The 18643-nt window shown below is 40.1% G+C and overlaps 1 protein-coding gene across 1 annotated transcript in view; it reads left to right on the top strand.

Moving 5' to 3' along the window:
- The first annotated feature begins 3500 nt into the window (after positions 1–3500).
- LOC139583377 (melanoma receptor tyrosine-protein kinase-like) overlaps positions 3501–18643 on the top strand; it is a 47178-nt gene continuing 32035 nt past the window's right edge. The window contains exon 1 of the mRNA XM_071414395.1: positions 3501–4140. Coding sequence (XP_071270496.1) covers positions 4062–4140 — 79 coding nt within the window. The 5' untranslated portion in view covers positions 3501–4061. The remainder of the gene's footprint in view (positions 4141–18643) is intronic.

The following is an 18643-nucleotide window of genomic DNA, read 5'->3' as shown; positions in this document are numbered from 1 at the left end:
ACATACTTTCATACTTATCATTGGCTGATGCTACTCGGTTCTTTATTTTACTATTATTATTATTATCTATCCTGATGCCAAATCAAGTTACCCTGCCTTTATGTACAATAATTAAAAATATAAATGCAAAATGTAAAGTGTTGGCCCCATGTTACATGAGCTGAAATAGAAGATCCCAGAAATGTTACATACGCACAAAACGCTGATTTATCTCAAATGTTGAGCACAAATTTGTTTACATCCCTGTTAGTGATTTCTCCTTTGACAAGATAATCCATCAACCTGACAGGTGGGGCTTGTCCTGAAGCTGATTAAACAGCCTGGTTATTACACAGGTGCGCCTTGTGCTGGGGGCTGTATAGGGCTACTCTAAAATGTGCCCCACGGTGGCAGTGGGGTTATGGTATGGGCAGGCATAAGCTACAGACAATGAACACAATTGTATTTTATCGACGGCAATTTGAATGCACAGAGATACCGTGACGAGATCCTGATGCCCATTGTCATGCCATTCATCCGCCGTCATCAGCTCATGTTTCAGCATGATAATGCACGGCCCCATGCCGCAAGGATCTTCTGTACAAATTTCCTGGAAGCTGAAAATGTCCCAGTTCTTCCATGGCCTGCATACTCACCAGACATGTCACCGATTGAGCATGTTTGTGATATTCTGGATTGACTTGTAAGACAGCGAGTTCCAGTTCCCGCCAATTTGCAGCAACTTCACATGGCCATTGAAGAGGAGTGGGACAACATTCCACAGGCCACAATCAACAGCCTGATCAACTCTTGCAAAGGAGATGTGTCACGCTACATGAGGCAAATCGTGGCCACACAAGATACCGAATGGTTTTCTGATCCACACCCGTACCTTTTTTTTAAGGTATCTGTTACCAACAGATGCATATCTGTATTCCCAGTCATGTGAAATCCATAGATTAGGGCCTAATTTATTTATTTCAATGGACTGATTTCCTCATATGAACTGTAACTTTAAAATGGTTGCATTTCTATTTTTGTTCAGAATACATAGTATATTTACCTCAAATACCTGGTACCCCTGGACAGAGATATGGTACTGGTACTCTGTGTATATAGCTTAATTATTGTGTATTTTATTACTCTTGCGTTATTTATATATTTGTAATAATTGTGTTATCATTGGGAAGGGCTCATAAGCAATAATTTCACAGTAACGTCTAAACCTGTTGTATTCAGTGACAAATAAAATATGATTTGATATGATTTCAAAAAACATAAAACACTATCAAATCTAAAATCTTGCCTTTACACAAGTTTCAAGGAAAAGTGACAAGACCGGATGTGAATCACTGCTATACTCATAAATCTTAAAGTTCTAACTGTGCTGTACAGTAACTCGATTCAACAAGGGCCCTTTACCATTGTAGCGCTAATACCTACTGGGAGGAGATTAGGTAATTTGCTTTGGCTGAGAATCACGTCCCACTTGTTTTTGTGACAACACTAAACTACAATGTGTTCAGACCTGTATAACCATAATCAAATGCATGATCGACAATAAACGTATATAATCCCCTAGTAGGGGGTGTATGTTGCCACAATGTTATTTTTTAATTTATGTAATGTTTTTAATCACTGTGTTGCATTTAGGGCCTTGTATATACTTGCTCTGTGGTTGCACCATCAGCCTGCCATTTCCTGAATCTCAAACAAATTGTCCAGAACAAGTGAATAGTATGCCCAACTGTTTTCATAACATTTGTCATTGATGTGCAATCTGAGTACAGTATTCAATGGTATGTCTGATACATCCGATTTGTTGTGTCATCCAAATCAAGTGATCCCTTGATTGAGGAAATTGTTTCATGGAGACTGGTGCTGTGTGGGTTTATATCAAAACTGCCATTCTATTGCTCTGCCATTTAAAATCCTGGTTCACACCTACCAAGCTATGCACAGACAGTACCTGTCTGACCTCATCCTACCCTCCTGCCCCACACGCACCCATCACTCCTCCAGGTCAGTCTCCCTTCAGCAGACTCACAGCAAACTAAAAACTATGGGTGACAGGGCTTTGAGATGTGTGGCTCCTCGGCTGTGGAACGCACTTATAGCCACTGTCAGGGCTGCAGAGTCTCTGGCCTTGTTTAAGACATAAGCTAAAGACAAAGCTGTTCAGAAACACTTTCAAGGTCCTATGTTAATTTTGTTCTCCTGTCCACCGGATCTGACGACACCTGTATATAGCTTTGATTGTTGTCTATTTACAATGTTCTGTGTTTTGGATTGTTTATTATTATAATTGTCTTTCTGATTTTCTTCAGAACCTTGGGTGTGAGCGAATTTCTTCACAAATGAAATGTGTTATTATTATTATTATTAGTTTAGAATAATACTTAGAGATGTAGGATCTTAATTTGAACCAGTTTGCTACAGCAGGAAAATAATCCTGCAGCAACAGGAAATGTGAATTATGTGAATTATAATTAATGGACATTTTTTGTAGGGGTTGATACATTTTTTGTTAGGGCAAATCATGTCTGACATTTTAAAGTGGAAATTACAAACTGTAGAAGCCTTTTTAAACCTCGTTTCCTGACGTGCAGGAAAATTCTCAGCAACAAAAGATCCTACAGTTGACAGGGAGAGTACAGATGTGCCTACTACAGTAGCTGAGAGGAGAATTTAAACTAATCCTACCTGCCTGGAGCAGGAGGGGGGTGGCACTTGTGGTTTATTTGAAGTTACCTGCAGCATTTGTGATTCATGAGGGCTTGTCAAATCTAGAGGTCTTCACCAGGTTTGCCTTGTCAGGATCTTATTATTTTACCATATGCAAATGAACAACCTGGTCTCAGAGCATTTTCTGTACGTAAATCAGAGACACTCCATTTAGTATTATATGCTACATTTCATATGGTATGTATTCATTTGTGGATGTCCATCGCACGAATTACAATTGGTATTATATGTTACGAATTTGCCAAATGTACAATATATTAAACATTTGCAAAAAGTACAATATGTTAAGAATTCTGCCTAGGTGGCTAACATTAGCTATCTAGCTTGCTAATGTTAGCTAGGCTAGGGGTTAAGGTTAGGGCTAAGTTTAGGAGTTAAATTGAAGGGTTAAGGTTAGGGTTTGGGTAAGGGTTAGCTAAAAAGGCTATGGTTAGGGGAAGGGTTAGCTAACATGTTAAGTAGTTGCAAAGTAGCTAAAATGTAGTAAGTAGTTGAAAAGTTGCTAAAATGCTACAGTTGTCCGTGATGAGATTCGAACGCGCAACCTTTGGGATGTTAGATCTTCGTGTTATATCCCATCCCTTAAGTTACCATCTATCGTATGTAACCATACCAAACAGTATCATACTAATTTAAGTGTCCCGGATTTACATGTACTATGTTACATCTAGTCTATGAGACCAGGCTGAAATGAAATACAGAGTTCGTTGACCTGCTCAACAACAGATCCTGCCACTCACCATAGAAGGGCATGTTGTGATAGCCTGCGTCTGCATTTCACATCTGATCACCAGACGATGCACAGTTTAAGGAATAAGACGGTGTTTACTGACATTCCATTGTGAGTGAGCTGGAATGTCATAATAACATAATAACAACAACAAACATCTTCAACAAACAAACTGGTGTCTTATACAATAGCTTGCATTAAAGTAGCCTAGGCATACCTAGTCTACTTTACAATACGACCATAAACAACCGAAACAACGTGTTATTTGAAGGTTTAAATATTTGAGGCAAAGCCTATGACTGTGAAAGGCAATGCTTGAAATAACTATCTACTTACCTGCATTGCTGTCGAACGATCCTCCTTCCGAATGACGTCAAAACAGTTGAAAGTTGCTCCGACTGCTATTCTAGAGAAAAAAGAGAGGACCCTTCGCCGGGAAAAGAGAGAGTGCCAGCGCAACTAAGTCCCACCCAAACAGGCTACACCTATTACCTCCCCCTGGACGTAAAACGGGGTTAGATACATCACACAAACTTAGTATTGTTCGCCCAAGACTATGGACAAGTTTCTCCTGCAATTTCATTGAATATAACACATTTTGGAAACCATGAGACCTGGAACTGGAATAGTTATTGCTGCCTTGTTCAGCCTGGGCTGCAGCATGACACTGACAGCGGACAAGAAAGGTACGTGTGAGACCGACTTTATCACTTATATGCTTGTGGGGAATTTGGTAAAAATGGGAAATTAGTAGGGAATAGTAGGCTAGTCTAGGCTAATTACTTGAACGAAATGATGGACAACTATGAATGACAATTCTTGTGGATATAACACAGTATAACATATACATTTTTTAGGAGACATCGACAGCATGTTGCCTAATACTGAAGAAGTTTCACATGATTTCAAAAGCAACTCTCTCTATGGATCAGTCGAAAAGGGTACACAGTAGTATGTATGGCTGATACACTTAAATAAATTGCATTTAAAAAAAAACTTTTTAAAATTAATAGTATAGTATTGACATATGCAAGCTATTTAGCCTACCTTTCTGAACACCTTTCAGATATTTACATAGAGCTCTACAATGTTGTTCCTGTCACTGCATTACTGTCTTAAAGTAATTGTCCAGTGTTTCCAGATTTTTATTAAATATGACCTATAATTAATAAGAATATGAGTGAAATAGTTTTCCTTCCCAAAAAATGTAATTAAGTATGTTAAAAAGCATGTTTTCTGATGTTGGAATGGTGTGGGCGTATACGTCATTAAAAATATGTATGCCAGTAGACTGCTGATTGGCCAGCTCGTCCTCCTCAGGAGGATGACATCATCCTCTATCAGGAAATAGCAAGCATTTTTAAATAGTCTGTTTGAGATACAAGTTTGAGGTGGGTTTTTTGAATGTTTTTTCTCTCCAATTTATGATGAGTCAACAACATTATTAGTTAACAAAATATAAACTTTTTAGATTTTCACTGGACAGTTAATTTAAGTCCATTTCTAAGCAAAATAATAATTGTCATATTCTGAACAGAAACACAATAAATTAAGCAAAAATTGCATCACACAGTGGTAAAATGCTTCACTCCTTACACATCAAACATTACACCTCAAACTTCAAATTAAAATGCAACAGTCATCTTTATTTATTTTTTACCCAGTGGCAGATAGCCAGTAACCAAAAAGTAGACTTAGAGCCGACAAGGTGAAAAATCTGTCGATGAGCCCTTGAGCAAAGCACTTAACCCTATTTTCTCCTGTAAGTCACTCTGTATAAGAGTGTCTGCTAAATGACTAAAATGTAAATGTAAAAATGGACATAAGTAACCCACAAGGAGTTGCAAAGCTGCTGTGGGACTGTCCAACCCTGCTCCTTGTCTAAACTGTCTTGGCACATTAGCCACCCCGGGGAAAGAGGAGACCAAATCTGGTACGGTGTTGTGCCAAAGTGTGTCTCCAGTCCAGATGGTGGTGATGACAGACGGCTGTCCCCTATGGAGCAGGGACTGCCCCATGTCCCCCTGGCTCCCCTGTGGACTTCCACTTGCAGTAGGAGACCCTCTAATCTGGCCATAGTGTTAGCTGTCTGTCAAAACACAGCAGATTGTTTGCTAGCAGGTTGTGGATATGTGTGATCTGGTTGGGTTTTTGTTTGGGGGTGTTGGGCAAAAGGCAGTGACACATTTCCATTCTAAACAAAATGGATGGAACATGTTAGTATATATTCTATTCTATTTTACATTTCTCGATTTAATGTGCCGTCATACAGATAGTGTTAAATGATCACTGGTTAAAAATAGCAACATTAGACATATTTAGCAGTCATTTATAAACTGTGATATAGAAGAAAGAACATATTCTGCCGGGAAGAATTCACAGTTGTGTTTGATGGAAATGTAGGGACTTGGAAATTCTACAGTGAGCCATTATAAAGTCTGATTTATTTAATAATCTATTGAGCACCAGGGAAGAAAGATTTTCCTTTTTAGTTACTAAAATGGATGCAAATTGAGCTATATAATGCTGACATGATTTTCTTATATGTTTCTGTAATTAAAAGACCTCTCATCATGAGAGAAAATAATTGAGTTATTGTTCTTCTTTGAGTCAGAATAGCTGACTGTTCCTTTTCTTTGTCTGGCCTGACACAACAGCTTCAACAAAAGGTATATCTTGGAAGGACCCTTGCTTAATGCCCACACCCAAATTATCCTGGTTTGTGTGTGTGTGTGTGTGTGTGTGTGTGTGTGTGTGTGTGTGTGTGTGTGTGTGTGTGTGTGTGTGTGTGTGTGTGTGTGTGTGTGTGTGTGTGTGTGTGTGTGTGTGTGTGTGTGTGTGTGTGTGTGTGTGTGTGTGTGTGTGTGTGTGTGTGTGTGTGTGTGTGTGTGTGTGTGTGTGTGTGTGTGTGTGTGTGCCAATTAGTGTTAATCTTCAGTACATTGTCTGAATTTATAAGACTGTTCCTGTGTCATAAACTTGACTCCTTAGGAATGTTCCCTCTGTTTCCATTATAACACAGACTTTTAAGAAAACATGTACAGAATTAGCATTGTTAATAATAAGGATCATTGGTACAGTATGTCAGTGTAATTGTGGTCCGTTCTCAATATCTTTTAAGAATTCAATAACTGAGTGATAATAGCAATGTAACAATGTCCTTGATAAAATGAACACAGTTATTTAATGCAAGTAAATAGATGGAAGGGAAATGTGCATAGAGTTGATTGGAAGACCCATCTCAAATTGATGTAAGAATGTCTTGTTCATATGACACTGGTTCAGTTTATACCAGAGATGCTGAAGTAACATTTGCTGTTGTTTTGATTCAATGAATGTTATTGTTCTCTAAATCTCTTGCCAGACTCTCAATGGCAGCTGTCTGCATTTAATCGTAATTTTATTGTGATAAGGGATGTAATGGGTTTTGTTTTGTTACGCCACTCCGCCTGTGGCCTCGAACAGTTTTAAATACAGTCAAAGCAGCCAGCCATACAGACCTCATCAGACCTATACACATTAGAATTACAGTCCTGCAAAGCTGTAGGAGGTCTTTAATGAGTCACACAGTCAATGTACCAGCTTTTAATCCATTGACAGAACTTCCAGGCAGTCGCAAACATTCCAGGACTTTAAGAACCCTGCAGAGCATACTGTAATGGTGTAGTGTTATGGCTCACTACAGGGTTCACCTATTGTACAGGGGAAGAGTTAAAACAGCACACCAGATAGGGCACACAACTGATTTTGAATGATTTTATAGAATGAGAAGGTAAGGTGGAACTCGTTCCGACAGTTTGTGACGTCAGTAATTGGGTTTAAAATGGCCTTCAAGTGGACATCCTCTATATATCCTGTCTGTATGTCAAGTCTTTGTGTCTGGTTCGGGTGTTCATAAAAACACCTACAGTATCAAGTATCTCAGTTTGAAATGCAATGCTAAGACACTAAACTCTTGCCTTAATTGTGGCCTTGCCTACTTGCGTATCAACAACACAAAGTTCTCACAAAACATTTGAACGAAAGCAATCCATTTGAGAAAAAGAAACATTTCTTTCTTTCTTCCTCAAGATTAGAAAATCAGTTAAAGGAAAACTCCAAAAGATAGTTTTTGGGTGGAGTTTTCCTTTAAGTTCGTCTGCCTCACCTGTTCCAAAAACGTGTGGCGTCATGTTCTGGACTGCATTTCCCTAGGCTCCATTTATGACAGTATTTCTACCCATCAAACTGTGCACTCTAACCCTACCTGGAATGCTTGTAACGCCTCTGTTTCAAATCATGAAAGTATGGGCTCTATTCAACCTGGATTGCTGAAGTGTAATAGAAATGTGAAGGTGTTTTCTGATTGAGCCGAGATGTGCGTTTACCGTGAATGCAGTCTCCGCTAAAAAAAAACATTGCCTTTAAATTTCAATCATGCTGTAACGTTGTACTTCAGTGATACAGACTGAATCGAGGCCTAAGTACATTGAAAGGAAGTTGTCAAAATTTCAATCAACTTTTGTTTTTTTAATTGCTCGATGAGTGAAAGATTTTGATTGGTATGAATGTCATTGACATTTTCTTTTACATGTTCTTTAGACCCCTATCTAAAGGACACCTTATCAGTTCGACTGGAGGAACTTTAATGCTAGAATCCTTAAACAATAACAAAGCGCCTCTGTTAACGTAAAAAGCTAAGGGACGGGCCTGGTGAAAATGTAAACACTCTCAAATTAGGACAGAGCTATGGATGCAAGGACTGACCATCCATGATATCAAAATTATAGTTTTAACCATGTTTGGATGCTATGCAGTGTTTGTTAGCATTTACATTGTTTACAACCATTGGAGTAAACAAGCTTATATTTTGAGTTCTCATGGGCTTCGACCATTGAACTAAGCAAATGAGGCATCTATACGTTATATTCTTCAACAATCAATAGGTATACAGTGTATAATTCATTTCTAAGACCACGAGTGGATATAGCAAGATTTTAGCTTTACACCTCCCTCCACAAAGAGTTACAGAAAGAGGTCCCAGATATACGACACTATATGACAGTAAATTGAACAGCATCCAAGCTGGTCAACAAATAACTTAAATATTTGTTTTTCTTCTTCCATGACTTGGCTTTTATTGTTTTAGTGTTGTTTAGCATCGATTTCAATAATCTGCCTAAATACTTCAGTGTCAACAGCATTAGTTCTAATCAGCTATGTCTATGGCACAACAAGGGCACTGTCCAGCATTGGCATTTGGCTCTAGGGTCTGTCAAAATACTGTCTTCTCAAGCATACGTCGGCTATTCCCAGAACTACAAGTCCTCTCCAACCCAGATGCCAAGCTTTCTCATTGCCGTTTTCACAAGACTAAATCGACCTTTTGAGATAATTCACGTAAATCACTATTTACTGGAAATTGATTAGAAATCAATCCAAACACTAACATTTAACATTTGATGCCACATACAATTTCAAGAACAATGTAAATACAGAACGTGTTAGCCATTTAGGCATCATCTGTTATTGAGTGTGTGGAGAGTGAACAATGTTCCATTGATTTCAAGCCTGATTATCCAAATGTATCACCCAGGGGGAGGTCACTTGGGAGTTTGTCCACTCTGTAACACTTGTCGGTGTTAGTCCAATATCTCACTAATCACAGCTGATCTGTTGGCTGAATTGCAATGGACTTATTTTGCTTGAAAATTACTGGACTCGTTATTGAAATAGCTCTGAAGTCTTATTTGGCAGGTAAATGAGGGAAATTAATCAGATAATTTTTTAAAAAGTTGTACGTTCAGATCAGAACAAAATTATACAATAAAGATGAAATTATGTTTACTGTAAAATTAAGAGTTTTATCATTTAGATTTTTTTTTAAATGTGTTTTATACCCAACTGAAGAAAAAAAACAAGTGCAAACTCTGCACCTGGTGCAAACACTTCTAGATATAGGTCTATCTATTTGTACATTAGCAGACATAAATTTTTGTGTTGTCCCCTGGGCTTGATCTCATTATTTTAATTTGGCACATCATCAGAAAAGTAATTTATGGGACAGATCATGCTGCATTAGTTTTGTTTGGGAAAATACCACCCATTTCCCAGGAGGGGTAAACCAATGTCTCTGTTTAAAAAGATCATGGTCAGGCTAATATTTAACACGTTTGTTGATGTTGTGCTTATGTCCAGAAATAACTACAGACATTGGTGTGTTAAAGTAGAACAGGAGTGTTCAACCCTCCTCCTGGAGAGCTGCTGGGTCTGCAGGCTTTTTCCCCAGTCCTGCTTTACACTCTGGAAAGGCTTTTTCCCCCAGTCCTGCTTTACACTCTGGAAAGGCTTTTTCCCCAGTCCTGCTTTACACTCTGGAAAGGCTTTTCCCCCAGTCCTGCTTTACACTCTGGAAAGGCTTTTTCCCCAGTCCTGCTTTACACTCTGGAAAGGCTTTTTCCCCCAGTCCTGCTTTACACTCTGGAAAGGCTTTTCTCCCAGTCCTGCTTTACACTCTGGAAAGGCTTTTTCCCCAGTCCTGCTTTACACTCTGGAAAGGCTTTTTCCCCAGTCCTGCTTTACACTCTGGAAAGGCTTTTTCCCCAGTCCTGCTTTACACTCTGGAAAGGCTTTTCCCCAGTCCTGCTTTACACTCTGGAAAGGCTTTTTCCCCAGTCCTGCTTTACACTCTGGAAAGGCTTTTCCCCCAGTCCTGCTTTACACTCTGGAAAGGCTTTTTCCCCAGTCCTGCTTTACACTCTGGAAAGGCTTTTTCCCCAGTCCTGCTTTACACTCTGGAAAGGCTTTTTCCCCAGTCCTGCTTTACACTCTGGAAAGGCTTTTTCCCCAGTCCTGCTTTACACTCTGGAAAGGCTTTTTCCCCAGTCCTGCTTTACACTCTGGAAAGGCTTTTCCCCCAGTCCTGCTTTACACTCTGGAAAGGCTTTTCCCCCAGTCATGCTTTACACTCTGGAAAGGCTTTTCCCCAGTCCTGCTTTACACTCTGGAAAGGCTTTTTCCCCAGTCCTGCTTTACACTCTGGAAAGGCTTTTTCCCCAGTCCTGCTTTACACTCTGGAAAGGCTTTTTCCCCAGTCCTGCTTTACACTCTGGAAAGGCTTTTCCCCCAGTCCTGCTTTACACTCTGGAAAGGCTTTTTCCCCAGTCCTGCTTTACACTCTGGAAAGGCTTTTTCCCCAGTCCTGCTTTACACTCTGGAAAGGCTTTTCCCCCAGTCCTGCTTTACACTCTGGAATTTTACTAATCAAAATACGAAGCTGATACTGGTGTGTTAGGACAGGGCTGGAGCAAAAACCTGCCTATCCAGTAGTTCTCCAGGAAGAGTGTTGGCCGCCCCTGGAGTAGAGATTCTCACTTGTCTTGAGTTTCAAGTATACTGTCATAAATTTGGTGTTATATAGTTGTTTTCTTCAAATTGTCTGAATCCTGTCAGCGTCAAAACAGGTTTAACTACAATATACCCCGTGTACACTGTGAATGTATGGTCCTTTTTGAGATGTAATATGAATTTTAGAAAACACTTCTGTAGTAACAAATAAACCATTATGCTATCTTATTTAATCTGAAAGGTGTTTCTGTACATGTATGTTCCACCTCCTTGTTAACTGCACTATTTAATTTAAAGCAGTCTTAATGTCATTTTCAAAGAAAAAGAATATAAAGCTGCAGGTACACCTTTCTGTCTCTGTTGGCAACATTTACTTAAAGGGGAACTTCTTTGTACTTAAAGTGGAACTGCTCAGTGAATAATATTCTTGTCTCTCGCTACGTACTCTGTGAGAGACAGGGAGACATCTAAAGCCTGATCTCAAAATCTCGAGTCCAAAGTGTTGTGAAATACTGGCTTGCGGGGGAAAACAAAAATCCTGTCGCTGGGTTGATTCTTCTTATGCGGTGTTGTTTTCATATGTAAATTATTCAGACCAGTCAGTCATGGTGATTAAATGCGAGACATTCACCCAGGAGAGAACAGATTTTGTGTTCCTATTGAGATAAGAAGCTACAAAGCCCTTCTATTCGTTAAGAGAGTGACATACCCCTCTTGCTGTTTCAGCACAGGTGTCAGAAAGCAGATTACAGTTTTTTTTGTGAAAGACTCAATTTAGACCCAATTCTTAGAATGAATCTGGATCTAAGATTACTATTGCGTAGTGAACCACACCTTATTTTTCACAAAAGACAGGAAATGAATCCAAAATAAAGTCAGAAGGGAGACAGCATGGATTATACGACAGTGAGTCTGTGAAGGATTGAATGCATTTGTGACTTACTGGATGTGTGACAGAGTAAGCTAATATGTTTGAAGATCTAATTAATTATGTTTCCTCAAACCAATTCCCTGCCATTTTACTCGTATGTTTGTTTCCTCCCATTTAAATCTTCCTTCCTGCTTTGACAAACAAGGCCTGTTTTTTTAATCCTCGTTGTCATGCCATGTTGAAACATCAGGGTCACCTGCCTCTGCCTCAGTTCAGTGTTGACTTTGACAGATTTCACCTTCCAGTCTTCACTGAGGTCATTTCCAGCAAAACCCAAATCAAACATCCCTGAACTGCCATAGCACGGGTGGGTCAAAGAACATGTACTGTACTTAACAAGTGATAGATGGGTCACTTGACTCCTGTGCTTGATGTGGGAGGAGGAGAAAAACACTAGAATTTCTGCTCTGCTCTAGATCAGAATCAATAACGTTCTTGTGATGCTAAGTGGTGGGCTTCAATGTAAATTGTAAATAACATAATGTAAATCGTATTGATTTGTCCCCCCCCCCCAAAGGGTTTGTTTGACCGATGTTGGACTTCACGAAAGTGATGTTCTGTATTTTAAAGTGATTTGCCAGGTTGCTAATATACATGTGTCATCAATTGTAGGGTCTGACTAGGGCATAGACACCAAGACTGCAGCTTTGTTATTTTTACACTGATCTGAATGGTTGTGAATTGATGACCCACACTTGAGGTGAGGGATGTGCCAACAAGTGCAAAGTTGCCTTTTCTTGCGGGAAACGACCGATTCATTTGTGTTTATGCATGCATTGTGCATTGGTACAATAGTCATGCAACTTTACAGCATCAGTATTTCGACGTTCATTCCCGTTACAGAGATAATCTGGAATTGGTACATCCATTTCTGGCTTTAGGGGAATGCAGTTAAATGGTAGAGGAACAGGTTATAGATTATGCCTTAAAACTGATTATTGTAATCAAGTCAAATTAGCGTCACAGGAAAATGATTTCTCCTGATTATTTAATTTAGAAAAATAGTAGCGTGCTATGTAGGCCTATGCATACTAACATGTTAACTTTGGTATTACTTGGATGCTTGCCAGGCACTAGCCAGGGCACTTGACTGTTTCTGCATTCAACAAAGTTAGCCATATCAATGCCTTGCCAATGCAAGACAACAACTAGTTAGCTAAAGCCAAAACAGACTGGCACCCAAGCTAGCCAAACACACCCCTATAATTCAACAGATGGTAAAACTCTAAAAAGACATTCGGGAATTGGTACCACCCTCTATTCTTGCTGATACCACATTCCCATAATAGACACAGAGAGAGTGATATATAAAGACCATGGTGAAAGAAAAATAGTGTTAAAGATAAAACCAAGGATTGAACGGCCAAACACAGAAAACGGGGTCGACAGCCTTTTGAATGAGGGTAAACAACAGAAAGTCCAAGTTCTCTGGCCTTGACAGGGGAACACAGAGGATAAATCTGTTGGCCAATTAACTGAGCCGTGTGCTGCTACTTCAAATGCAGTCCACTGCCTGCCACTGAGATTTACACGCTTTTCATCTGCGGGCTTTAGGGGAGAAAGAGTTCCATTTTAATCAGTCCACAGCATATTTATATTAGTGCCTCGTGGGATTGTTTATGCAAAATAAAAAAAATAAACAGATCCTTTCAACACCTTTCATGCACTGTCCACACAGCACCGGACCTGGGTTCTAGTAGTGTAAAAAATATTTAAATACTTTTAGCTGTGCTTGACTGAGCATACCTGGCACAACTGAACCAATGGAATAGCCCCAAAAGTGCCAACACAACCCATCATGCTCTCAAGGCAGGTTCAAGCAAACACTCAAAAGATTTGAAAGATTTTAAGCACTATTTGAACCCAGGTCTGTTGTGCATACTCACTCAGCACGGTGGTTTCCCCTAACGTTATTGTACCAGAGATAGGCAGGCTATCGGCCCATTCTCCTTAGAAGACCCACCGATTAAACTACAGTAAAAATAGCACTTGAGGAGTGATTAAATTGTGTTCAGCTGTTGAATGCGGAATGAGGCAGCCGTCAGTTTGTTGTTTTATAAAGTTTTGAAAGTGTCTGAAAAAGTGTTGTATTGTAAAAGTTTGGTTACTAGCTAGCTACCTTTTGATTTGGATCTCGTGACGCGGTTGGCATCAGTTGCTGGGACTGCTGCTATCTGTCCAGGGATCCTGCTGACCGAGGGTCTTTTGATGAGCTGCTATCAAGCTAGCGGGGTTTCCTTGAGGGCTTGAACGCAGCCCGCGACGTGGTTAGCCCTTGTGGCTGGAACCGTGGATTGTCCTGTGCTTGGGGCTGTCTACATCCCTACAGTTTGTTGCTGTTTCCATCTTCCCTGTGACCTGCCCTGTCCGGAATTGCGGGGAGTAACAGCATAGCCTACGTTGCTACCATTATAAAAACCAAATCCAGTGGGAGTATCGTTGAGGACAGTGGGGTCTCTCTATCACAGGTGAAAGATCTTTTAAACAAACTAAAAGAGTTCTACAAGCAGTTGTTACAGCAATAAGAAAATAGCTTGTTGTGTTGTGTCCAAATACTGGTAGAGTCAACTAATAAAAGGATGGACGACCTGACCAGAGAGGTCCAGGACCTGAAGAACAGTTTGCAGTTCTCCCAGGGTCAGCTCCATGAGTTTAATCAGGAGAACGAAGTTGACAGCAATCTGTAAGTCATTGAGTGAGGACATTAGTTCTGTATGTGAATTCACAATATAGTTTCATATAAATTCCAAATAGTTTGCATAGTCAACTTACGCACAGCTCTAACACACACACTTACCCCACCAGACATGCCACCAGGGGTCTTTTCATAGTCCCCAAATCCAGAACAAATTCAAGAAAGCGTACAGTATTATATAGAGACATTATTGCATGGAACTCCATTCCATCTCATATTGCTCAAATGAACAGCAAACCTGGTTTAAAAAAATAGATTAAGCAACACCTCTCCCCTATTTGACCTAGATATTTTGTGTGTATGTATCCTTTATCTAACTAGGCAGGTCAGTTAAGAACAAATTATTATTTACAATGACACCCTATCCCAAACAACACTGGGCCAATTGTGCACTGTCCTATGGGACTCCAAGTCACAGCCGGATGTGATACAGCCTGGACTTGAACCAAGGAATGTAGTGACACCTCTTGCACTGAGACGCAGTGCCTTAGACCACTGCACCATTCGGGAGCCTGAGTGATATGTAGGCTATGTGTACCGTTTTTAAATGTATATAGTTCTGCCCTTGAGCTGTTCTTGTCTATAAATGCTCTGTATTATGTAATGTTTCATGTTCTGTGGCTTTCACAAAAGCTAATGGGGATACTAATAAAATACAAAAAAAACGGTCACGGTCAGTAACACCCCAAGGACCGGGTGTTACTATAACAGGGTTAAAAACAAGAATTTTGCAGGAATTGAATGCACCTTAACTGTATTATTGAGTCAATGAGGGGTGGCTAATGGCTATCATGCACTTTCCTTAGAATAAATGTATAACACCAATAGAATGGATGCACCTCAATACCACACACATTTGCATCAGCCATTGCTCCATAACCAGTCATCCAGGTTCACAGTGGAAGTGATCAAGAGTCTTTTCAATCTCTCTGTAACCAACCTTGGGAAGGTAAACGCTGATTATGGTGAGCACGTCATGTATCTGCCCCATTTCTAATGCCCACTCTGTTAAGTCAACATAGCATTTATTTACTCAGATTGCCCTAGACCTACACACTGATTTTATGGTCTGCATGATGTGAAATTATGCAATATCTAGTCATCTGTAACTGTAAAAGTGAATGTAGAAACCCATACCACTAAAGAATGTGAGGGAAACCGCAGGGGAAGCGGCTTGTTCAGTCAGATCCCGCTGCTCAGGTATCATTTTTTTTAGGTTCAAACGTTCAGATAGGCAAGTACATGCACTCAGGCCAGGGTGGAGCAGGCTTTTGCTCCAACCAAACAGTCACACAGCTGATTCAGCTAATTCACTTTCTTGAAAACTATTTAACAGATTTGTTGTATCAGGTGTGTTACTGCTTTGACTAGAGCGAAAGCCTGCAGCCATACCGGCCCTCTGCGGATAAGAGTTTTGGGACTATTCCATTGGTTCCATTGCGCCAGGCAAGCTCAATCAAGCTCAGCTAAAGTATTTGAAAGATTTGCTTGATTTGAACCCAGGTCGAAATTAAATTCACTCGACACAGATTAGGCCATTAGTATTAACGTAATTCGGTGGATGCCGATAAGACCTTCACTAGTGCTGTAAGTCAGTAGGTGCACATTCTAGACTCTTAATGTAATTCTTAAGGCAGGCCGTCCAGAGTCGCAGCAGGGCAATTGAGGCTATTTTTATTAGATTACGTTAGGGGGATACTGTGGCAGGAGATGGGGTCAAGCATTCGCTAATATTAAATGAGATAGTTTGGTGCAGTAAGCAAGCCCCAGCCAACTGGGGTGGCAGGTAGCCTAGTGGTTGGAGTGTTGGGCCAGTAACCGAAAGGTTACTGGATCGAATCCCGAGCTGACAAAGTAATAATCTGTTGCTCTGCCCCTGAACAAGGCAGTTAACCCACTGTTCCCCGGTAGACCGTCATTGGAAATAATAATTTGTTCTTAACTGACTTGCCAAGTTAAAAAAAAATAAAAAATTAAAAGCTGGAGGATATGAGAATAGACTTAACACCATGGAGCTGAAGGGCAGACTGTATCATACACTATGACCACTGTTACTGTAATATACAGCCTACTTGCATCTTTAACTTAGGACCACCAAAGCTATCCAACCACCAGGTTCATGGTACAACACAAGAAGAAGTGTTATCGTCAATGTCCTACTGTCATTCTCTTAGGGCCCGATTCAGAGTTGCAATATGCATGTTAAACTCAGACTTATTGTCAATTGGAAGACATAATTTAAGATGCCCTTAGACTGATACATGCCACACGTGTGGGCATGTTGTGGTATGTATCAAGTATGGTGGTTGTGTTGTTTTTGTGGTGTGTCTGTTTATTTCACTTTCATTTTTGCTTTGTAATGTCCCTTCCTGTTTCATTCATTGCTCCTGCTGAAAATGTCCTATCTTGCTGAATTGCCCTCAGTCCTGCTGTCTAAATGGCTAAGGGCATCTTGAACATCTCTATTTTAATGTTTTATGTAAGTACAAACATACTTACATAAAACATTAAAATAGAGATGTTCAAGATGCCCTTAGCCATTTAGACAGCAGGACTGAGGGCAATTCAGCAAGATAGGACATTTTCAGCAGGAGCAATGAATGAAACAGGAAGGGACATTACTTTCCTTCTTTCTCCTCCCTCCTTCAGCCAGCAGTCTGAGAGACTGTTTAAAGAGACATCAGTGGTGAGTGGGCAGGCCAACCCATTTTCTGTGTGAATTGAATGAGTGCGACTACGTGTTTCTGCAAGAGAGAGTGTCCATCAGTGTCCTCTCACTCCTCGTTCCCCCCATCCCTCCCGCTCTACCATTGCGCAGAGGATACATGGCACAGACTCAGGAAATTCCACACTTCTCTGTGAGGAGCGAGGGGAGAGGCAGGAGCACAGGAGTGGGCAGAGGAGAACTCTGGAGGAGGAGAGAGGTCATCTGTGGACTGTATACGAATGGAAAGTATGACTTATAGTTTGTCTTGGTTCCCACTCTGCTACCCATAGTAGCACAGAACTTGTATGACAGTCAACTGTTGCTCAGATTTCTATTGAGGCTATTCAAGTAGAAATATATAGACAAATATTTTGTTTCAAATGTTTTGCAGCCTTACATTGCAACACATATTCTCACACAGAGGACTTCTTCCGGCAGTGAATATACAGTCTACAGTCTACACCCCCCCACCCCTCACATTGTATAGTGTTACAAAGTGGTATTCAAACTTTTTTTGTCAACGATCTACACAAAATACCTCGGTCAAAGTGGAAGAAAAAGTATATATATTTTTTTTTAAGATAATACACCTAATATACCTTGTTAAGATAAGTATTCACCCCCCTGAATCAATACATGTTAGAATCACCTTTGGCAGCGATTACAGCTGTGAGTCTTCTTGGCTACATCTCATAAGAGCTTTGCCCACCTGTATTGTGCAATATTTGCCCATTATTCTTTTTAAAAATCTTCAAGCTCTGTCAAGGTGTTGGGGATCATGCCTAGACAACAATTTTCAGGTCTTGCCATAGATTTTCACGCAGACTTAAACTGCCTTGTTGCGTACTGTACACATGCATATTTTGTAATATTTTGTTGATCCATCCTCAGCTTTCTTTGCACTTAGTGAGACTCTCATCTGTTTTTCAACAGGACAATGACCCAAAACACACTTCCAGGCTGTGTAAGGAGAGTGATGGAGTGCTGCATCAGATGACCTGGCCTCCACAATCACCCGACCTCAACCCAATTGAGATGGTTTGGGATGAGTTGACCGCAAAGTGAAGAAAAAGCAGCCAAAAAGTGCTCAACATGTGGGAACTCCTTCAAGACTGTTGGAAAAGCATTCCTCATGAAGCTGGTTGAGAGATTGCTAAGAGTGTGCAAAGCTGTCATCAAGGCAAAGGGTGGCTACTTTGAAGAACGGAAAATATAAAATATATTCTGATTTGTTTAACACTTTTTTGGTTACTACATGATTCCATATGTGTTTTTTCATAGTGTTGATGTCTTCACTGTAATTATACAATGTAGAAAATAGTAAAAAAAATAAAGAAAATCCCTTGAATGAGTAGGTGTGTCCAAACTTTTGACTGGTACTGTATACACTTTTACAGTATTTTGTGTAGATCAATGACCAAACATTACAATTAAATCTATTTCAATCCCACTTTTTAATGCACCAAAATGTTAAAACAGTTCAAGGGGGTGTAGACATTCTATAGGCACTGTATGTGATGGGTCCCATAG

The sequence above is a fragment of the Salvelinus alpinus genome, chromosome 8 (assembly GCF_045679555.1).
Source record: "Salvelinus alpinus chromosome 8, SLU_Salpinus.1, whole genome shotgun sequence".
Classification (NCBI taxonomy): domain Eukaryota; kingdom Metazoa; phylum Chordata; class Actinopteri; order Salmoniformes; family Salmonidae; genus Salvelinus; species Salvelinus alpinus.
The sequence above is the reverse complement of the archived record's forward strand: the minus strand, read 5'-3'. Positions and strand labels throughout refer to the sequence as shown.